At 39.8% G+C, this 24,690-nt stretch overlaps 1 protein-coding gene across 1 annotated transcript in view; it reads right to left on the bottom strand.

Moving 5' to 3' along the window:
- Positions 1-22,722, bottom strand: part of LOC122813663 (zinc finger protein 320-like) — a 151,396-nt gene extending 128,674 nt beyond the window's left edge. The window contains exon 1 of the mRNA XM_044086105.1: positions 22,598-22,722. Within this exon, the coding sequence (XP_043942040.1) occupies positions 22,598-22,609 (12 nt within the window). The 5' untranslated portion in view covers positions 22,610-22,722. The remainder of the gene's footprint in view (positions 1-22,597) is intronic.
- Positions 22,723-24,690: the final 1,968 nt, after the last annotated feature.

The raw sequence follows: 24,690 nt of genomic DNA, 5'->3' as shown, positions 1-24,690 counted from the left end.
AGAAACCATGCCAGTTTGGAGTAGTATGCTAATGGATATTGGATTAGACATCAGAAAACTTAACTTGCCATTCATTTTAAATAACTTTACACACATTTCTGATGTTAAAAATGACTTACTAATAAAACAATGTCAAAAGACTTGCTCACAGTGTAAGTGATCTATTCTGGTGTAAGTCTGCCATGATTCTGTTATAAGTGACTTTGGTGTAAGGCCTATCTATTGACAGGCTTAAACCAGGTGTCATATTCCAAAATATTTACTCTTATGGTAAGTCACTCACACTGAGAACAAGTATTGGACTAACTGACTTATTCTGAGAGAAAGTCTTTTGGAGTCTGGCCCACCAAAATATTTTATTTATGTTTGTTTATGGAGTACTTTATTGGTCAAAACTGGTCATAATTAGACAGAGTCCAGGTGACTGAATTGAAGTGAATACAACGTTAAATAGAAACAAAGACAGCATATCTGCAGTAAGGAAACTGTACAGGAGCTGTGCTTGAGAAACTATTACAAACTTGCCTAAAATGTTTGTGACTTACAGTATATAGACATTATTAGTCCACTGACGTAAAAATGGAGGTTAGATGCAGTGGGGAGAAAATCAGAATGAAAGAGCCGGGATAGTGTCTCACTGCTTATTTGATCGCTGTGGAGGCAAGAACACTGGGCATGCCTGAGAAGATATTTTTAGTTGAATTCTGTATTTGGGAAAGTGTTGGGTTCTTTCAGGTGGATGAAGAAGAACTTACAATGATTTGGACCTATAGGGCAACTTGGACAATTGGATGGGGAACAGGAAATTCATCCCCTGGTTTGGCACTTATGTCACTAATAGACAGCCTGTAAATGGTTCATCTCCCAGGCCCTGCTTACACGTACCAAGGGTACCAGAACTTGTCACAGATTTGGAATGCTTGGCTAGCCTACTCTTAAAAAGACTCCAGTGGTCGTTAGCCTCATACACAATTATGAATCTATGAATAATCAAGCCAAATTTAAAACAGCTAACATGTACCAAGTTGAATTTTGTATAAAAATAGACTTTATTAGCACATAAGGAATAAATTATTAACTTAATATTTGAGGTAGCATCAATCAATTAACTTGATATACAGTGTATGAAAGTTGGAAAAACATCACATTACTAACAGCAGTTACCGACAGTATGGTAAGGCATGCAGTATAACAACTCTTCAGTGCCCATCCTCAATGGGCACTGTGAAATAGTTCTGCATTCTCTGTCCACTATCCTTTTGTGAGATCACCAAAGCCAATGATGATTCCTTATACTTTTGATACTGACTTCTTGTAGGCGAAAGTCAATTCAGTTGTTGCGAGCCCTGGTTAAAGGTCCCTGTCTGGCACACTCCACTTTCCCTAACTGATAATGGAGCTACCTTTTTGGATTTGCCAGTCCCAGAGCTGGCAAAATGTGATATCACAGTTTTTAGTTCCTTTTCCAAAGTGTAGACAGCTATATCAATCATTTGGCAGGACCCTTTCAATGTCTGCTTGTTAGCTTTCAGTAAACACAGTCCTCCAAGTATGGTTGGAACACAAAGAGGAATATTTGAAAGTCTGAGGACTAAAAACTCTGACTTGACTGACTAAAACTCTTGGGTTAACTAAACAAAAATGACTGACTCAAAATTATCTGAACCCTAATGTCTGAATGAATGACTGTTCACTTCCACTAAATTATATACATCTTTCCAGGACAGAGAGGGTTTTGGAATGTTCTTTGTTCTGTCTCTGCAGTTGATGAAGTCCAGCCTTTGCCTTAGCTGTTTATTCTACCTCAGTACATTACCCCTTTGATTAACAACATATTTAGAAAGAGGATTGTATTGCAGAGATTACTTTCTTTATATCCTGAGACTTAAATCCTTTCTGATCTCTTGGCACCTTAATGTCTGAGAAGCAGAAAGGTATATAGTTTCATGTATCAGCCCAGTGGTTTTATGTGTTGATAGCACCTTTTGTACTGTGATGAAGACAGATACTATATTTAGATGCTAGGCAGATGTTTAGCAAATAGGGCACTCTTTTTCAAACTTGTGGCACGTTTGTTTCTGAACATTCCAAAGGCATCTTTATTAGGAAACCAAATGACAGTTGCATGCCATTTGTTGGAACTAGGACTCATCTTTTAAATGGTATGGCTTTATGACCTCTGTTTTCAGTATTTTTGTTCCATGCAACACTTAGTGGCATCAACAACAATAACAGATATAACAATAGCACTAATGATAACCATGGATAACAATATCAGTAATACATATATTTATTTACTTTTCATTAAAAATGATTATTCCCACATTTCCTCCCTACTAAATGTAGATGCTGCAGCTATCTACATTCAATACTCAAAATAGAGAGAAGGATAGTTGCCATTTAATTTTCTGGGCACTGAACAGTCTTGTATTGCACTATACTTGTCAATTGTTCAGAGACTCCCTTCACATCTTCTGAGCTTGACTGTTAATTTTCTCGAGTAGGTATGATTGCTTTGTAGTCATGAAAACATCTTAGCTGATTAATGAGAACCTGTTTAAGTAAAGTTTCACCAGTGCTTTTTCTCTTTATTTCTATCTGATAAACTACTTGGGAAATCTTATTTTTTTATTAAACAAAGTCTAGCCCAGCTTGACAGAAAATGCATTGCTTTTGCCTTTTCCCTGATGTTGTTACAGATAGAATACCTTGTTACCAATCTGGTCTTCCCTAGGGCTTACCTTTTTATCATAATAGGCCTTGAAGGCCTGCACACTCTTTCCCAAATTGCTATGGGCAAAGGCAAAGGTTTTTTTTAAGTGACCTCTTAGATGGGTCACATGATCATGGGCAATCCTGGCATGTGCCAGACTTTTATCCTCTGTGGTACACAGAAGATGCAAAGGTAGCACCATTTCTCTCCCAGCCATCATATCAAAGGGTTTGACATCTTTAGATTTATTGGGAGTGTCATGAATGGCGATTAATACTAAGGGTAACTTAACACCCCAATCCTTTCCTATATAGCTAGGGTGTTTTTTAATATATGGATTATGGTCTGTGTGATGATGTGAGGTATTGCCAGCTATACCAGGAGAAGTAGGGTAGTGGATGTGTAACATATGCTATCTGGAATTTTATAAGGAATTATATGTCATTTGTATATCAAACCAATTTGCACAGATGCTTGTGTTGAAAAATGTATTTGTAAAGTTGCTTGTGTTAAAATGTACCAATAGTGTGCCCTGCTAGACAGAAAAAGAAATATACATGTATCACTGTAAATGTTTAAATGTATATGTTTTAACAAAGAATACTGGAAGAAAAGAGGTTAATCTCAAGCCACCTAACTTTGAAAATAGTTTGAAATTAAATACTTGGCTTAGGCCATAAAGATTGTATCTTACAGTTCTCAATGCAGCCAGAGACAAAAAGTCTGTAGAAAGCTTTATGGATATTCTTTGAGGTGAACTAACTGCTACTCTGGAAGGGTGGAAGTTTGAAATTATTTTATGACTTCCAAGAGCTGCAGCAGATCTTAACAAGACTCTGTGTGTGTGAGTGTGTGTATTATTGACATACATGTGTTAAATCCTCGCAGTTGCTAACCGGGGGGGGGGGGGGTAGCATGGGAACCAGAAGTCAGATGATCAGATGTAGTTGATGTCATTCTGTAATCTAGGACAAACATGATGTTTAATACTACATGAGATTGAAGGCTCATCACACTCTGTTTTTAGAACCTGACAGAGAAGGACCCCCTCACCTACTTCATCTTGCCTCATAGGTTCATAGGTTCATAGGTTCATAGGTTTATACTAGGCTATCTGCCCTAAGGCATTTATAAGCCTAGCCCAAATTATTGTGGCTTACGCCACCCCTTATATGAAAAAATACTGTGCCCATTAGTTTGTTGTGCCTCTGTCCAGCAGTGACACAGAGATGATTCCTGGGGTAAACTTACGATCTCCCATCCACAGGTCTAGATTTCTCTTGAACAGAGTCAGCGAGGTGCTCTGCCTCACATGGACCGGGATTTTATTCCACAGCATAGGGAGTCTCTGAGTGATAAATCTATCCCTCCAGCACGTCCTATTTATATCCGTGCTAAGGTTTAAGTCACTTGCTCTAGTGGTTTTGGTGGATTTGGATTTTTTGAGGTGGAGCATGTCCATTAATTCCGGGTTGGACATGGCCTTGTATGTCAGGCACATGTCACCTCTGAGCAGACGGTATGCGACTGAATAGAGCTGGAGTTTCTTCAATCTGGCAGCATATGGCAGATTTTGGAGTCCCTTTATCCTTTTGGTGAGGAACTTTTGGGGTCTCTCCAATTGCTGCAGATGTTGGGTGAGATACATCCCGAATGGGGCATTGTACTCGATCATTGGTCTGATAAGTGAAGAGTACAGGGGAACAATGACCTCACTAGATCTGGATGTGAATCCTTCATGATCAGGTGGGCAATGTAGAAGGTCTTTCTAACCACTTTAGCAATGTGAGTGTCAAAAGAAAGGCCACTGTCAACCTGGGTCCCCAGGTCCCTGATAACCTCTTCTGTGCTTAGTGGATTGCCACCTATATGGTAGCTTGGGGTTACCTTGTTTTTCCCGAAGGGTATGACTATACATTTTTGGCGTTTAACTTCAGGCCATGGCTCTGGCACCAGCTATCTGTTTCCGTGAGTCCCTTCTGAAGGATATCCGTGTCCGATGCACTTTCCACTATGGCGCCAGTTTGCAGTCGTCTGCAAACTTTGTCAGCCAAAGTCCTCCCATGTTGGCCTGTACTTCTGAGAAGTAGATGCCAAACAATAGGGGCCAAGGACCGAGCCCTGTGGGACACCACTTGTGACCGGCTTGGAGTCTGACACAGCGCCAGCAACTCTAACCCTGTGGGTTCTGTCCTTAAGCCAGTTTGCAACCCATCTTGTGACATATGGGTTTACATTTAAACTGGTAAGTTTTTCTACAATACCCGAGTGGGGTATTGTGTCGAAAGCCTTTGCAAGGTCAAGGTAGGCTGTATGGACTGCCTTTCCCTCATCAATGGCCTTGGTGACTGTTTCAAGAAGTCAACCAAGTTCAAAAGGCATGATCTTCCCTTGACAAAGCCAAACTGGGTCGGGTCCAATGTCTGCAAGTCCCCTATATCTTTGTTTATGAGCTCCATTATGATCCTCTCCATAGCTTTGCAGACTAGACTTGTTAAGCTTATGGGGCGGTAATTACCAGGGTCCGTGAGGCACCTCCTTTGTGGAGTGGGACCACAGTTGCCGCACGCCACTCCTTGGGCACGTATCCTGTGGTAAGGCTGAGATTAAACAGCTGCCTTATGTGCGGGTTTAATTCCTCATTTAGCTCGTGTAGCACACAGCCGGGGACACCATCCGGTCCCATTGATGCTGTGTTTTTAGCTTTAGAGAGAGCAGCTTTCACCTGCGCATTTGAGATGTCCGGGAGGCTACACTCGGCTGGGATAGTTATCTCTCCTTTAGGGGGGGGGAGAGGGGGGTGAAATTTGCACTGAACCTGTCTGCCAGTATGTTGGCAATGTCTGTGGGTTCAGTGATTTTTGTATCATTTTGGACTAATTCTGAGCATATCTGGGAGTTTCCACCCAGGTTCCTAACATAGCTGAAAAAGGCCTTATGATTGTCCTTTGAATCCATGGCAATTTTTCTCTCAAAATTGGCCTTAGTTGATTTTATGAGTGCTCGTATTTTTTTTTTACTAATAATGATCAGGGGTGACTTCCTTTTTATGGATTTTGTTCTATCATGTAATAGCTTTCTCCTCTTATTGTAAAGTTTGTTAATGGCTGGGGTCCACCAGACTGGATGCTTGCCCTTTGTGGAAAGAGTCTTGGTTTTATTTGGGATTGCCTGATCCATGCAGTCCTGGAGGTGTTCATAGAAGGCATTTGTAAGGGCTTCCGCAGCTTGGGTTGTGGTTTCCTCTGGCTCAGGGGCCTTGAAGGATACCACACCAGTCTTGAGTAGTGTGAAGTTTGCTTTAGAGAAGTTCTTCACTATGGTCTTTTGCTTGGGGTGGGGCGGATGTGGATTTCCAGTGAGATTAGTTTATGATCAGATCTCACCAATGAGGGATATACTTCCGTGTGGAGCATTTTGTCCCCATGTTTGTGACAATGAGATCTAGTATATTTTCTCCTCTCGTGGGAACAGTGACTAGCTGTTCCATGGCATTTGAATTTATGAACTCCAGGAACCGTTGGGCTAGAAAGTTAGGGCTTGAGTAATGTTCCCAGTCTATATTCGGGTAGTTGAAGTCACCCAATATGATGGTGTTTGGAGATACATTTATACCCTCCAGTGTCTTCAGGAAGGCTGTGTGGGGTTCCTGAGTTTGAGAGGGTGGCCTGTAGCATGCTACAATTTGTAGAGCAGTTTTGCCTATGGTTAGTTGCACCTGGATGGTTTCCGAAGCTTCATGCGTTGCCACCAACCTGGAGGTGTGAGTATCCTTTATGAATATGGATACACCCTCCTTTTGTGGTGTGGTCCGGGTTTTGGGGCCGGAACGCATGATATGAGGTAAAACCTAATAGTGCCGGGGTGCTCTCAGGAGCCTTGAACCAGGTTTCAGTTACAGCACAGACATCGATGTTCTCCATACTGAGAAGGGCCTCGAGTGCGTGCATTTTGAGATTTAGACTTCTGGCATTGAGCAGCATTACCCTCAGTTTCTTCCCATTTTTGTTTTCTAGGGTGGTAGGTTTAGAATTTGAGCCTTGCCTAAAAAAGGCACTATGGGGGTGGCAAGAGCCTTAGCCAATATCCGGAATCCCAGGGCCGTTCTAGTAAGTGACCAGGGAATAGCAATTCTTTAGATCAGTCAGGAAAATATAGTGAGAATGGTTAAGTAATGTTTTTCTATAGCTGTGTGAATCTATTCATCTGTGTTATATTAATATTTCCAGTGATTAAAATTCTGGTGGTTACTGTAAATAGATATTTAGTATTTTCTTGTTCTTTTCTTATTTATACTTTACTTGTTATTTAGGCCATTATTAAATATATTTGAACATTTCATTGTGGTTGGTCTTAAAGAGAACATTTTAACCTCCAAGAGTACTTGTATATATTTTTTGACAGCTCTGGCCACTCCTGAAAGCTTTGCTATTGGTCAAACTACTATTTGTATTAATATTAATTTCACTCAGTAAAACTGGTTGCTCTTGCAACAGCCTTAAAGTAGCTGGCGTTGGAGTGTTTGGTGGCAGTGTAACTACCTTATAGTCTGGGCAGAAAGGGGCATAACTAGTAAATCTGTGCCAGCCTTTTCCAGGTGTTTGTGTGTGTGTGAAAATCAAATCTCAAAGAGTGTGTGTGTGTGTGTGTGTGTGTGTGTGTGTGTGTGTGTGTGTGTGTGTGTGTGAGAGAGAGTGTGTGTGTGTGTGTGTGTGTGTGTGTGTGTGAGAGTGAGTGTGTGTGTGTGTGTGTGTGTGTGTGTGTGTGTGTGTGTGTGTGTGTGTGTGTGTGTGTGTGTGTGTGAGAGAGAGAGATAGCTGTTTGGAGCAGGGACATGAAGCACTGGTTTCACACAGAGGGTGCTGGAGAACTTGGTTTGGACACTCGGTTGTGGTCTCATTTCTATAGCTGTGCCAGTAGGGAGTCTTAATGGGGACCTGGAGGTAGACAGACAGAGAAATCCAGACCACGGACTGAGTGTGTTCCCTGTATGCTCTTAAGGGAAACTGTGCTTGATGCAGAGAGCTGCATCTGGAAATACTGGGTTTATCCATTTTTGTTCCAACTGAATGTCCCTCTCCATTACCAGTGGTGAGGATTCAGGCTCCTTAACTACTAGCCCAGAGTGGGGATGTCACAGTCTAGTCTGCTGTCTCTTTCAGACCTGAGGACTCTAGATGATGTGACACATGCAGCTTCCTTTACACTCCCAACATTTTTTACATATTTTCTATTACCTCACTAGTGAAATGTGGTCCTCACATTCTAATATCTTGGGTATCCCCCAGTGACAAAACACATAGTTGAATAACAGTAGAGCAGTTATTTATGTAGTGTTTTTAGAGGCAGATAAGCACTCAATCCATTGTGTAAGTACTGGTTACCTCCAGAAGACTTGGTTACTTGACCAGTCCAACCAATTTGAAGTCCAGACCAGGGTACTGTAATTCCTTTTGCCTTCAGGGTGGCTAGTACCTAGGGGAAACTGTCCAGAATTTCAGCATGTTATACATCCCTGCAACATACTTGGGAACATCACTACACATGTGAGAGGCCAGTAAACTACTTCCTTCAGTGTCTCATAAGTTATTCTGTCCCACCCCTCCCCATTGGCTCCTGTTAGTTCATCATGTGCTTGTTGTAACATGACAGCTCTGTGCCCCAAAGGTACTACCTACTGGAATCCATATGAGGTGTCAATTGTCGATATCAGGAGATCATCCTTTAACAGAAATCTAATTTTTTTGTTATACTTTGCCCCGAGATAGCTGTTTTGTAGGTCAATTGCAGCAAGTTTATTCACATTGGGGTCTTGAAATGAAACAATAAAACTTTCCTACAGTCTCATCTTCCCGCTGCATTTTTACCAAGTCAGAATCAGAATTGTCAGTATACAAGTGCAAAACATACTCATGTTCCTGCCTTTTCTGCTGATGGGTAACTGAACTGCATCTACACTTGCTCTGATTGGAGTAAAGTCCCAGATTTTACCTTAAGCCACCTTTCCTAGCCAGAGCATCAGCTTGATCATTTCCAGCACTGTCTGCTCCCTGCACTGTTGAGTGACCTTTTTCCAGTATACTGTTAAGCCATGGTCTTGCACTAACTGATTTGTAACTATGATTAATTCAGCATGCATTTTTCCTTTAGAGTTCAGCATGCCATTTACTTTTCTTCCTGACAAATGTGCAAGGAAGTTATGTTTAGCATAAACAGAGTCTGCACAGATTACAAGATCTTGCAAAGTGAACTGGACCGCTGTCTGTACAGCTATATATACATCTGCTAACTCAGCATACTGATTAGTTTAGTGTCCAAGGTGGTACTTCATAGGCAGTCATGGTTTATCTTCATGCCATATTACCCTCAAGCCACTGTATCCATTTCTGCTCTTCAGTAAAAGAGCAGCCAACCACAGTTGGTTTAGGAAGGCCTTTGCATACACTTTCATAATAATTGTAGTATCTATTTTGCTGCTTAACAAGGCCTAATGCTGAGTCCTGCTGAGGTGGTTCCTTAGTTTCTACTGATTCTGTGCAGTCATGCACTTGCAGATCCACCAGCCCTTGGGCTATTGGGCTCTTTTTGTTTTTGGCATATTTTACTTCCAAAGATTAGTCTTGGAGTACTAAGATCCAGGCCACAATTTGGCTGCTTGACACATTAGTTACCATCCATTTGTTTCTGGCTTCCCAGGAGGGAAATGGAGTGATGCTGTCTCTGTACTACAAACTTTTTACCACAAATATAATTTTTGAATCTCTGTGCTGCTCATACAGTACAAAAGAGAGCCTTTTCACACTTAGAGAACTTTTTCTCTACCTCACTTAGGGTCTTTCTAATCTATAACACAGTGACCAGAATCCTGCCTTTGATATAGGACAGTACTGATACTAATGTCAGTATACCCTGCTTGTAATCCTGCCATTCATATAGGACAGTACTGATACTAATGTCAGTATACCCTGCTTCTAATCCTGCCTTTCATATAGGACAGTACTGATACTAATGTCAGTATACCCTGCTTCTAATCCTGCCTTTGATATAGGACAGTACTGATACTAATGTCAGTATACCCTGCTTCTAATCCTGCCTTTGATATTGGACAGTACTGATACTAATGTCAGTATACCCTGCTTCTAATCCTGCCTTTGATATAGGACAGTACTGATACTAATGTCAGTATACCCTGCTTCTAATCCTGCCTTTCATATAGGACAGTACTGATACTAATGTCAGTATAACCTGCTTCTAATCCTGCCTTTGATATAGGACAGTACTGATACTAATGTCAGTATACCCTGCTTCTAATCCTGCCGTCGATATAGGACAGTACTGATACTAATGTCAGTATATCCTGCTTCTAATCCTACCTTTGATATAGGACAGTACTGATGCTAATGTCAGTATACCCTGCTTCTAATCCTGCCTTTGATATAGGACAGTACTGACACTAATGTCAGTATACCCTGCTTCTAATCCTGCCTTTGATATTGGACAGTACTGATACTAATGTCAGTATACCCTGCTTCTAATCCTGCCTTTGATATAGGACAGTACTGATACTAATGTCAGTATATTCTGCTTCTAATCCTGCCTTTGATATAGGAGAGTACTGATGCTAATGTCAGTATACCCTGCTTCTAATCCTGCCTTTGATATAGGACAGTACTGGTGCTAATGTCAGTATACCCTGCTTCTAATCCTGCCTTTGATATAGGACAGTACTGATGCTAATGTCAGTATACCCTACTTCTAAACATGCCTTTGATATAGGACAGTACTGATATTAATGTCAGTATACCCTGCTTCTAATCCTGCCTTTGATATAGGACAGTACTGATGCTAATGTCAGTATACCCTGCTTCTAATCCTGCCTTTGATATAGGACAGTACTGATACTAATGTCAGTATACCCTGCTCCTAATCCTGCCTTTGATATAGGACAGTACTGATACTAATGTCAGTATACCCTGCTTCTAATCCTGCCTTTGATATAGGACAGTACCAATGCTAATGTCAGTATACCCTGCTTCTAATCCTGCCTTTGATATAGGACAGTACTGATACTACTGTCAGTATACCCTGCTTCTAAACATAAATGTTTGTCCATTTGTGGATTTGCAAGGCATGGGGTCCAACTTAAGCTATCTTTTAAAGCTTGCATGAAGTTATCCTGTTCTTTCCCAGTGCCTAGGGTACTGATTTTCTTAGCTGTTTGATGAAGGGATATACCACTTCTGTATGGTCATGAATAAGCTGTCTCGTTATTGCAGATACCTAGGAAGGTTCTTAGCACCCTCAGTGTTTTGAGAGGGTTGATGCCCTGGATAGCTTCTATGTTGCTCGCCCATCTGGTCCAATTTCATACCCTAGATAATTGACCTTGTTTCAAAACCACTGTCCACTTATGTGGAGCAGTTTGCCCCAGCATTCTTTGGTTCAAAACAAAAGTTTGTTCAGACAGATGTTGCTTTTGACTAGTACATCATCCATGCAAATCAGATTTCCTCTACTTTCTGCATCAGGCGTACTCTTGTACAACAAGTTATTGAAATCTGCAGGAAAATTCAAGTTCCCAAAAGGACACCTATTCCAGGTGTTCTGTTTTCTAACAAATGTGAAATCTAGTTTGTACTGGTGTTGGACATGGACCTTCAAATCCATTTGAGATGTTCATTGTGGTGAAATATTTTGCACCTTCAAACCTAGCCAAGCTTTGATCTAGGTATGTCATGGGCAAACAAGATAAGGGCATCTGCTGATTTAGCTTTCAATAGGCTATAGTGAACCTAAACTTACCTGTGGGTTTGAGAACAAGTCATATGGGAGAGTTGGGCTTAGAGTTTGCCTGTCTTATAATTACTCTCTCCATTAGGGTATCCAGAATCTCCTGGATACACTGGACCCTTACTAGGATCAGTGGGTACCAAAGTAACATGGAAGTAAGTTACGCCAAGATCATAAACATCTTTTACAAACACGTGCAAACTGATTAAACATATCACACACTGCCTCTGTTTCTCTCTCTTGTTCTGCCCTACAACTGCATGCCTGAATAGCTTGTTCAACCTGGCTCTGGAATTCTGGGAAAAGCAAGTTATTACCAAGCTGTATTTTGTCTTCTGTCACGTCAGACATATTTTCAAGGTCAACTGTGCTAAGCTGTTCTATCTGTCACTGCATGAGACATCACAAGGTAATCACCATTGACGTCACATGAAACACTTCCTTTTTATCAACAGGGTTGATTTCTTGCAAGAAGGTTAACCATTTGGCAGAGACTTCACTTCTTCCTTCACTTCACTGCTCTGCCTAATACCTTCTGGTAACTCAGCAATGACAGAAACTGCTAATTCTACATCAGAAAGACTCTTTGTTTTTGTACCAAGCACAAAGTAAGCTTCTACAGCAATAGGATCTGCTGTTGGGTTGTGCATCAGAATATGCATCACTCTACAGCTGGTGTCTAAGCAGGATATAGAGTGCAATTTTAACCCCATGTTTTTCAAATGTGTGCTAACAACAAACAGTACAGTCTGGTTAGCCATTCCATGACCTTTCCTAATGTTAGCTCCCAATGAGAATTCTGACATTGGCTCAAATTACTGTAGCAGTTTCAGCCACAAGATGGCATACCTAGGACATGTTTTTTCCTGACATCAAACCCCGTGTACACTACCACAGAATGTCAGTGGTGAAAACCGCACACACACAGGCACTCCAGGACATCTAGCCCTATGTATAATGCTGAATTTGGGCTTCTTCCAAGCTGTACAAGGTGCTGCAATGTCCTTCTCTTATCTTGAAGTTCAAAGCACAAATTCCTATGCTTTTTAAATTATGCACAATATTTAGAATATCTCTTTAACAATTCTGACACTTAAATTTCAGATCAGGGTTCCGCCTCTTTAGCATTCACCATCACAACTTACTCGTAAGACATTTTTCATAGTTCACTCGTAGCATAGTTTAATAAGTCTTCTTCCCTAACTGACACAAACACTTCATTTTCTTCTGTCCATATTCAGCAAACAAATGGCTCATGTCCTTGGTATTTTCCACATGCAAGCAGATGTTCAGCTTGTGACACTGCTGTGTCAGTGTTTAGATAACTTTCTGAGACAGCTGGGTTTATTTCTGTAGAAAAGAATGTCAGGCCTCTGGCATTTATCTCAAATTTTGCTGCATCTTGTCTTGACACACAAATCACATGTTCCCTCTGTCTCCATGGAGATAGATCCTCAGAGTTCCCAAGAACAAACAAGTGTGACACATCAGATCTCACAAAAAACACTTTAATCATTGCATGATCTTTCTCTAAATATGATCCTGCTTGGTTCTGAACCTTTAACCTCTTTCCAAATGGAATGGGTTTATTTACCTGTAACTACAAGTCCCCATGAACACGGTCATGATAAGCCTAAACCTTTTCAGCAGATCATAAACAATTACCCTGTTTACTGGTGACATGCACATTTTAGACTTTACAGCCATTAGTATACAGTAAGAGAATATTCCCCCTTTTAATTGAAAATACAAGTGTACAAAATATACAATGAGAGTAGATAAGAACCTGGTAGAGCATTGCAAGATCTTAAACAACTGAATAAGAGCATATGACTGTTTAAGTTTCCATATATACATTCCAGCAAATATACATGTAAGAGCATATATACATATACACATATATACAAATAAATATATATAAACACATACACACACACACACACATATATATATATATATACACACACACACACACACACACACACACACACACACACACACGCACGCACGCACGCACGCACGCACACACACACACACATACATACACTCATATATATGTTAATGCTCACACATGGATAGGTATAGTTAGATGGTGTTGTTTGTGTTGTCCAGGACAGATGGGGTTTAGAAATAATGAGAGGATGAAGCTTCAGGGGGGTCATTTATAGTTGCATAGATGGTTGGTGGAGAGGTATGTTTTAAGAAGGCTTTTGTAGGAGGGTGTGGAGTTTTGTAGTCTGAGATCAGGGAGAAGGTTGTTCCATATTTTTGCTATACCACCCCCCAAACTCTCTTTATAAAAACTTAAACAGGCTCTGTGGTTCATTTTTATTTTTTTCAGTTACTCTAGCCTATTCTATTTTCCTATCATCTATGGCCCACCTGATTATGAAACTTTCTCCCTTTTTATCAGTTACAATAAAGCTTTAAAGCATTCCTTTAACTTTCTAGTGTACTTGGCAATATCACCCTTTTTAACTTTGAAGTTGAACTTACTGCCAAGGAGCTATAAGGCCTGTATGGCTTATTCTCTTTTGCTCAGCATTTTATTACTGGTAGGCTGGGGATCATCACTATCAAAATCAGAGTCACTATGGCAGTTAGCTCTCTTCTTAGCTATACATTTTTTAGGTCACCGTTTAGTGGGAGTACAAGACTTTCTAACTGGTTGTTTGAAAATCTGTCTCCTTCACTTTAGCAACTACTACAGCTGGTGCTTCCTTCTATTGTGGATAGCAGCTCTGACTTCATTTTATTCATTATGTCCTAAGTTCGTCTGTCTTCGTTCTTGAAATTCAGATTGCCAGTTCTTTAGGTAATCAATGTTACTCTGAGAAGCTCTCAAACGAGGTTCCTTTCTGAAAAGGTAGGATTCCAAATCTCTAATTTGTGCTAGCAGCATGTCTTCATGTGACTAAACCTTTCACATATTTCAATCTGCAGTTCAAGTTGTACTTCCATCTTCTGGACTTTTACAGACAGATATCCGTCATCATCTCTTAGCCTACCTACCTACCTACCTATCTTTCTCCCTGTCGTCCTACCATTCTACAGGGGTTGCAGGGAAAGAGGGAGGCTCAGATTTAAACCTCATACCAGTAGCCCCACCATTTTCTAAACATGATACTGGCTCAGAGTCCCCTATTGGCATGAATGCAGCCTGCTGGTTTGCATTTTCCTTACCAATCTCCACTACTGATGAAAGGTTAACTATGTTGTCTAAAACCTGACAGCAGAAATACATTTTTAAACAAGACAGTGGAACTAATACAATATTCTAGAACAGGCAGCTATTTGCCATTTAGGAATTTGTTCTACTTTTATATATTCACAAGGTACAAGCACAGTTTGCAGTTATTATTTCCAATTCTTTTTTGCTGTTTTAATTAGATTATCTCAATACTAGCCCCATGTTATACTGACAGAACAATTAGGCTGGAATGTAACACTTTATATTATAGCCAGTGCATTTGTCCATGGGTGAGAATAAATTGTCTCAATACTTATTTGTCCCCCTTTCCAAATCCTGTTGTTCTAGGTTACAATCAAGCCAAAATTAAAACAGCTGCATAAACTAAGTTTAATTTTGTATTAGCGCATAAAAATAAATTATTCACTTAACTTAATTCTGTGATGGCATCGGTCAATAAAATTAACTTGCTGTTCAGCATATGAAAGTTAGAAAAACATCAACTTACTTACAGTAGTTCCTGGCAGTATGGTAAAGCATGCAATATACCAATTATTCAATGTCCAAAGTCTTTTAATCCTTGATGGGCAGTGCAAAACAGTTCTGTATTCTCTATCCATTCTCTCTTTGGGAGGTCCACAAAACTGATTATGATTCCTTCTGTAATAGGTTAAAGTCCAATTCACTTGCAGGAAGTCCTGTTAACTGCCCCTTTCTGGCATTCTCCACTTTCTCACAATGATAAAGCAGCTACCTTTTTGAATTTGCCAGTCCCAGAGTTGGCAAGATTTAATATCAAAAGAAGCAAAATGCCAAAGGCACCAATATATAACTCCAACCAGACCAAGGTACCCAGAAAGCGTACACCAGTCACTGAACTACTTTTAACGTTTTATTCAACCAGAAACACAAGCACAAACCCACATAAACGCTCCTTAAGTAGTACAAAGATATGTTTTCGTTTACAACTTCATCAGATGTAGACCCCTCTGAGGCCTTCACTCATAGTGTTTCCGGCTGAATAAAAAGTTAAAAGTAGTTCAGTGTCTAGTGTACGCTTTCTGGGTACCCTGATCTGGTAAGATTTAATATCACAGTCTTTGATTCCTTTTCCAGAGTATAGAAAGCTACGTCAATCCTACAGCAAGGACCTTTAGCTGTCAGCAAACACAATCTTCCAATTAAGGCTGGAGCATGAAGATGAATATCTGACAGTCTAAATCCTGGAAGGCTCTGACTTAACTGACTCAAAGAATGAGGCTGACTGTTCCAAAGTCTGACTGAACAAAAGTTCAGTTACACTGCAATATATATATATATATATATATATATATATATATATATATATATATATATATATATATCCTTCTAGGACAGACAGGGTTTTGCAATTTTCTTTTTTCTTTCTCTGCAGCCACAGCTGTTTACCTTACCAAAGTACATTATTTCTCTGATACAAATCTAGAAAGAGGAGGGAATTGCAGAGATCACTTTCTTTACATCCTATGAGCTTATCACTCCTTTCTGTCCGCTTGACACCTTAATATCTGAGATGCAGAATGGTATATAGTTTCATGCATCAGCTCAGTGGCTTTATGAGTTGATGGCACCTTTTGGACTGTGATGAAGACATATATTCAATTTAGATGTTAGGCAGACGTTTAGCAGATGGGGCCTAGTGTTTCAAACTTATGTGGTATGTCTTGTTCCGAATATTCCAAAGGAATATTTACTAGGAAAACAAACCTTTTGTTGAAGCCAAGACATATTTTTTAAATGGTATGGCTTCATGATCTCTATTTTCAGTATTTTTTGTTACATGCCAATATATGATATCCCAAGAAAATAAAAAGATTAATACACAAGCATATATGTTGGCAGAATTAATAAATGCAATCAAGACACAATAATAAAGGCACTATGCATGCAACACTCAGGGGCATCTGTGACACCCCACCACTGATAACAGTAATCAAGGAGCCTCAATCCTCACCACTAGCACCAGTGGGGGAAATACATTGGAAAGATGACAAGTTACACACACAGTATTTTCAGATGCAGCTCTCTGCATCACGTGCAGTTTCCCTTAAGAGCACACAGAGACCACAGTCAGTCTGGGGCTGGTTTCTCCCACTTTCTCCAGATCCCCAAAAAGACTCTCCACTGGCACAGTTATAGAGTTGAGATCTCAGCTGAGTGGCCAAGCCAAGACAATCAGTACCCTCTCTGTCCAACCAGTGCTTCATGTCCCTGCCAAGTAGCTGACAGACGCACACACTTTGAGGTTTTATTTATACATGCGCACACACACACACACACACACACGCACACACACACACACACACACACACACACACACACACCTGGGAAAGGCTGGTACAGGTTTACTAATGTAAAAAATCCAACGAATGCATCAACATAGCACAGAGCAAAATAAAAACTATATAAAAAAAATAAAAAACACAATGCAAATCAGTAAGCGCTTTCACATGGCTCCACCATGCTTCCTCAGACTGTTATGCAGCCACCAACAATTTATCCCTATTTAAGATGTAAATCATTCATCTTGTTAAACAATTAAAAAGTTAGTTGTTTTAACAACATCTCTTACATTTTGACATCCACGTCCTTCATTCAAAAGTCTGACTAAGAAACACTTTGTTAATACAAAAAGCACAAAGAGCGTTGAAGTTTTATGTCAAGTCAATGATCTTAAGGTTTACTAGCTAGGCCCCTTCTGCACAAACTATAAGGTAGTTATTACTGCCACCAGCCAACTCCTTATCAGGCCCTTAACAAACAGTGTCCAATCTTACTGTGTAATGTTACTGTTAATACAAATGGTAGTTTGACCAAAAGCAAGGCTACTAGGAGTAGCCTATACAGAGCCACCAAATAAATATGCAAGCACCCTCAGAGCTTAAATATGTCTCACAAATATCAGCCACAATGAAAGGTTTAAATATATTTAATAATAAATAATAAAAGAACAAGAATATACTCAGTATATAACCACAGTTACATCAGAGTTCAAAATGACAGGAAATATTTAAAACAGCACTGCAGGACAGTCTCAAATACATAAAGAAAAACATCTAAATTAAGCTTTGCTATATTCCTGACTATATCTACAATAATTATGATGTTCCCTAGACTTACTTGTCAGGTCAAAGACACAAATACAGAATACTCAGTCTCTCTCAGAGAGTTCTTAAATTAATATCTCAAATATTACTCCTAGGGTAGCTTGCAGAATAACATAACTTCTTGTCATCTGACTCTATCCCGGGTGAAAAATAACCATGGATGCAGCTGGTAGCATTTAACACATACCTGTAAAAATACATAAACAAGGGCTTTTATTAGATCTAAGGCAGATCCTGGAAGTCATAAAACTATAAACACTTCCAAGACAATACAAACAAACTTCTAGATATTGTGCCTGTTACTGCACTGAAACTGAAAGATAACATCCTTTTATTTTGTGGCCATCAAGTAATTTAATTTCAACTATTTTTCTGAAGTTAACCTCTGGTGTTCCAGTTTCCATTGTTAAAATATATACATCTAAACAGTTACAATAGTGTATGTATATTTCTGTTCTTTTCCAGTACAGTACATTGTGGTTAAATTTTTTAGGCTCAGTACTTTACAAACCCTTTTCAACACACACTTCTGTACCAGCAGTTTGATATCCACATAACATACAGTTCTAATATATTTGTAACACAAACATCTTACATGAAGCATGTTGACATTCACAAATGACACATAACCAGTTACAAAATTCCAGACAGCTGTGCTGGCAGTATCTCCTTTTGATACACTTCTATATAAATCATATTAATATTCACAAATGACCTATAATTATTTACAAAATTCCAGATAGCTGGGCTGTTAGTATCTCTTTTTGTGACAGCATCAAAAACAATAACAGATACAGCCATAACAATAATACTAATGATAACCATTACCACGGATAACAATATCAGTAATACATATATTTATTTTCCTTTACTTCTTAAAAGGTTATTCCCATACCTTCCTAGAAGAAAGTTGCTCACTAGGTCTTGCAGGTCGAACACCTTACACTGAAAATAAATACATTGTTGATGTAATAATGAAACCATAAATCAAATAAGAATTACATGTCTAAAGAAGTAAGTTGGTTTTACTTACCTGGAATGTTTTGCAGATGTATGTAAAACACACTGAACAAGCTTATCTCAGCATGTTACCCACCTATGTAACAAACATCCCCTGCATATTAAGCAATGTAGTACCTCAAAAAAAAAACATTCAAGACTAACTTAAACTAACATAGATTCTCTCCGTCCTTCCTTGATGCAGGAGGTAATTCTTGATGTTGGGCATTCTGCTATAGTACAAAGATGGGTTGATGACTGATTAAAGGTAGTAGTCATCTATCTGTATTGACTCTGCTGTACTTGATAGAACCAAAGCAAGATCCTCAAGAAAAAAACAAACCTGCCTGGTGGACAACTGCCATCAATAGGCTATACAATAGGAGAAAGAAATTGCTGTCTAATAGCAGGAAGGGACGGTCTCAAAATTGGAAACACTTCCTCTTCAACTTAAGCAAATACAACTCGTAGTGAAGTCCTCCAAAGCTAACTACAAATCCAAATTAGCTTCCCTAACTAAGGATAACCACAAGGTGTTCTTTAGTTACATCTGTAACCTCAAAGGTAAGGCACAGATTTGCTCTGAACTCATAGTTAATGGTACTACATATATAGAACCTGTGGATATAGCAAACTTGCTGGCTGACAGGTTCAGTGAAAACTTCACTCCCCATTCGCTGCCACATATACCCCCAAAGCATCCCAAACACCTGCCCCCCCCCAGTATCGCTGAGGAGCAGGTCTTAAATGCCCTCTCCAAGGCCAAAAACATGGCATCTATGGGATCAGACAACATCTCAGGCTGTGTTCTACATGGGTTAAACAGGAATTAGCATCAGCACTGAGCACACTTTTCAATCACAGCCTAAGCACTGGCTTCATCCTAGTGGAATGGAAAACAGCTACCATCATGCCTCTGCACAAGGGGGTGCATCCATGGACCCTGGGAACTATAGACCCATTAGCCTGACCAGCCTTATCTGCAAGGCTATGGAATGAATCATCATGGACCTTATTAACAAAGCTATAGGAAATCTCCAAATGTTCGATCCCACCCAGTTTGGCTTTGTCAAGTGGAGATCATGCCTGTTAAACTTGGTGGACTTCTTCAGGACAGTCACCAAAGCCCTAGAGGAGGGCAGATCTGTGCATATAGCTTACCTAGACTTAGCCAAGGCTATTGACACAATCCCCCACTCGGGCATCATTGATAAACTCACCCAGCTGGGTATCAACCCATATATTGTCAGGTGGGTTGCAAACTGGCTCACTGACAGAACTCATACGATAAAACTAGAGGACTCCACCTCCTCCAGCAGACTCATAACTAGTGGTGTTCCACAGGGATCAGTTCTAGGACCCCTACTGTTTGAAATCTACTTCTCTGAAGTGCAGGCTAAAACTAAAGGACTGTGGTTGACAAAGTTTGCTGATGACTGTAGACTGGGAGAGATCACTAAAATCCCTAGCATTGTCAACATCCTGCAAGAAGGTTTTATGCAGATTAATGACTGGTGCCAAAGTCATGGTCTTAAACTTAATGCAAAAAAATGCATTATCATCCTCTTCGGCAAGGGTGATACTACTGCAAACTACCACATCAATAGCAATACCCTAAGCACACAGTCAGTGGTGAGAGATATGGGCACACAGCTTGATTGTTATTGTGGGGTCAAACTACAGTGTAGCTAGGGGTATTTGCTCTTTCCTCACTGTAGTGTGATCTCGGAGTTGGTATATATATTCAGCGGGGGGGGTCCCACAATTGCAACTTCAGGTTCCAGTGTTTTCGAAGTCATGGTCGTTCGCTATTATTAGCTTTCGACCACGTGATATAGACTCACACAAAAGACTGAAAACTACCACTGGATTATCATTAGCAGGTGCATCACCTTACACACCTTCACCCTGGACTATGTCTGCTACAAGTCAATCCATGCACTAGCCTTCTAGGTCAGTCAGCCTGCATTCTGTATTACACATATATGCTTCTGTCTTACGGGCATTTTTGAAAAGTCAAGTCCTGTTTTTTTTTTTGTTTTTTTTATAAGTGATCCAAATCTTCTGAAGAAGTATACATCTCGGGACTCTACTGCTCAATGTTCCTTTTTGAAAACAACTCCCCTGATGGTAAACTCTCTGAGACCCATACTCTAGCTTCCTTTTCAATTATCTCTTCATTTTGCTTTTCTAGTCCAAGACTTTTTTGATTGCTTAGGAGTCTCCTGTGCATTATGGAGTTAAAGATTTTACTACACTCCCCTCATATGACATCAAACAGTTCACCCATGACATCAGCTGGTTTTCCCTTATCAACTTCTCTAGCAACCCAGACACAGAAATGTGCTAGGTTTGCCTGAGAATACGTTCTAGTCCATACCTATGTGGGGGTGATGCCTTGCAAGTGGATATTGTCCAAAAATCTGACCAGGCTTTCTTCCATACACATAGCTGGAGTAGTAAGTAACTCTCCCCCATTTTCTACAATAAAATGTACAGTTGTGCCCTTGCCCTATCGCAGCCTCACCACCTTATTAAGTGTCTAATCATACAAAGCCTTTGGGAATGAAACTCCTTTGGCAGCAATTATGGCACAAAGAGTAATCTATACATATTAATGAATGTTAAAAATGAAATAAAAAAATAATTATTCCCGAAAATGTCAAAGTCTTTCATCAAAGTCCATGACTTGTATGACAACAAATATCAGAAAAGTGCACTGGCAGAACAAATAAAACAGGGGTAAAAGATAACATCAGCAAATCTCAGCTAACCCAAGTAAAACTATTACACATTTAAAGTATAAGTATAAACTATTTTGCAATACTAGCAGTATTGAAAAGGTATGGGCGCAAAAAATGCATACAAGGGTAGAAGGTATACTATATTTGTTAGGGGGTGTACATTCTGAAAGATGGTATATTATGGTGTACAAGCTGAGTATAGTTCAGAAAAAATGGTTCTACCTCGGGATTTAGTAGCCAACATTAAATGCTGCATTCCATCAATACAAGCTGTCACTTTGAAGCACAAGCACACTGCCACAAAACAACAGCTCCAAGAAAGCAGCAGCAGTGTGTTTGTGCCTGTCTGTTTAGCACTCTTTAATACCATTTTCAAACTTTAATCTTATACCATTAAAACACTGACTGCTGCAGATACAAAGGTTGCTACTGCTCAGAATGTAAGGTTAAAAATCACAAATGATATCTACCTACAGAGCACCAGTTACCCCTACAAGGCTGCAACAGTGCAATCAGAGGTGCAGCCAGGGTATACACCAACTTCAGGACTGTAGACTGCCCAGTCCCCAACAGAAAACGTTAACTGCCTTTCTTTTCCGTACTATATTTCCTACGCACAACTTTACTTCTGAAGCTCATATGCCGTTACTTACATGATGTATGCCTTGAATTTGTATGCCATGGCTTACAACTACAAGTACAATGAGGTGTATTAACTATCCCCTACCCTTAAAGACAAGGCTTGGATTTTGTTTCATTCACCAGCATAGGCTAACATGTTTAAGCAAACAAGCTGTTGTTAATAAGAATGTAAAATCTGAATATCAAAATACTATTATTCCCAGAGCAAAGTACCCAACTAAAGCAGCATGCCTGTATGTGCCAATGGCTGATGTTCTTCATGCTGTATTCACTGTCACAGACTGCTGTTTCCAGGGATACCTCAGGGAGCACTGTGCTAAAAGAATTAACATTATCACCTCATAGAACGCCAGATCCCTACAGCAGCTCTTACCTTGAGCTTCATGTTTCAGACACCAAAATGGATTGTTCTTTTAAAATATTCAAAAGTCTGCTACAAAGTATGTTAATCTCAGAAAACAGATTTTCTGAGAGCACTCAAAATATCCACTGCTATCACAATTTCTGCAGCAAAACTTTCTCTTCCTGTCCAACACTCAAATTTGTCCTTACCAAATGGAAAAACACTTATTAATATTCAGAGACCAGTCATGCATGGGCGGAGTAAGAGGATGGACTATCTAAATAATTAATACAACAGGCTGGCACATGTAGCTTCATCTCACATTACTACGAAATCAAAAGGTTTGCTGCATATTTGCATTGTATGCATACCTCTCAGTCTATTAGAGCAAGAAATCTGGACAAAGCCACAAATAATGCGAGGACAAAGGCACAAAAATAGGGACATCGTTTAAATATTGCTCTTACAAACTTAGAAACTAGATAGAATAACAGGTTTGCATTAACATGAATTTTTTCACAAAGATATGAAGTCTGAAACTCAAATGTCTGCCATTATTTTCTGACTTCAGTCCTCAATGATTTGCTAGTGGTTCACCAGAAAACACTATTGTATGAGAAACAGATCAAAAATTTGAGGCAGAAATCTGCACATTCTGCGAAAATCTGGACAGTTGAGAGATATGATTGGATGTAATGAAGTTGTTTTCTTTCACGTTACAGATCATTCAACTGCTTACTCTAGTCTAACACATCTCTATATCTATCTACCCACTTGGGTAACTAGCTAGCTAGCTATTTTTGTTTATTTTATTCACTTGGTGGGTAGACCAATTAGTCAGCAATCTCTTAATAAATATACTGGGTTCAGTAACTCCAGTATAAGGTCATAGGATCATGGGAGGTTACTAGGCTATTGGCTCTAAGGCCTCTACTAGTCTAGCCATGTTATACCCTTGTCCCTTATGGACCAAGATATATAGTCTATGCTTGTAAGTGAATCTAAGATGAGCACCGGCTGCCCCTGTCTAAAAGGGATATAGGTGAAACCCTCTGCACAAATTTACAGTTTCATATCCAAGATTAAAGTGATAGGGCTATCAGTCTGTCCATGTGGGTCATGTGTTATAGGCCTGGAATTTTCTTAGTGAGAAACCTCTGAGGTCTCTCCAGTTGCTGAAGAAGTCTTGTGAGGTACATACAGAAGGGAGCATTGCACTCTATTATAGGTCTGATGAGAGTCAAGTACAGAGGAGCTATAACGTCCTTAGCTTTGGATGCTATACCCTTGCTTATGATGTGTGCAATGTAGAAGGCTTTCCTTACTACTGTGGACACCTGATGATCAAAATTAAGGCTGCTGTCAACTTGCATTCCTAAGTCTCTCACTACTGAGTTTGAACTTAGCGGATATTGTTAATGTAATTAGCAGGGGTTTCTCCTTTGCTGAAGGGGATGATGATGCATTTTTTGTGTTTAGTTGAAGTCCATGGCTTTGACACCAATCACTTGCCTGTGTAAGCCCATTTTGTAGTATGTTGACATCTTTGGGGAATTCGATGATTGCACCCAGTTTGCAGTCATCAGAAAACTTGGTAAGCCATAGGCCATCTAGTTCCACCTGGACTTCTGAAAAATAGATGCCAGACATCGAGACCTAGCACAGATCCCTGTGGAACACCACTGGTAACAGGTCTGCTAGTAGGGTTGGCATCCCCAGTTTTGACTGTAAGGTTAAAAATCACTTCTTAATAATGATAATAAAGATAATGCCACTAAACAAAGTCATTGCTACAGTGAGGGTAATGATATGTTACTAACACCATGTTGCAAAGGTACCTGAATATGTGATAGTACACAGTAAGTGGAAAGCACACTCAGCAAGGCAAGCATATCAAAACTACTAATCACCTATCCAAAGAGATACTAAAATGCAAGAGCAACATACAATACAACACTAAGGCCAGGATTCATTGCCATAGCCTATGTGGCCATATAATGGTTAAATAGTAAAGTGGTTCAAGGGGAGCTGGTTAACAATGTATTAAGAGTAGTGTTACATGACTGAATTACACTAATTAGATACTTCACTAGCAGACATATCACAGGTCGCCTAATGACTGG

Source organism: Protopterus annectens, chromosome 10.part0 (assembly GCF_019279795.1).
Source record: "Protopterus annectens isolate FY-2018-M chromosome 10.part0, PAN1.0, whole genome shotgun sequence".
In the NCBI taxonomy this organism is placed as follows: domain Eukaryota; kingdom Metazoa; phylum Chordata; order Ceratodontiformes; family Protopteridae; genus Protopterus; species Protopterus annectens.
Note: the sequence above shows the minus strand (reverse complement) of the source record. Positions and strands in the feature narration are given on the sequence as shown.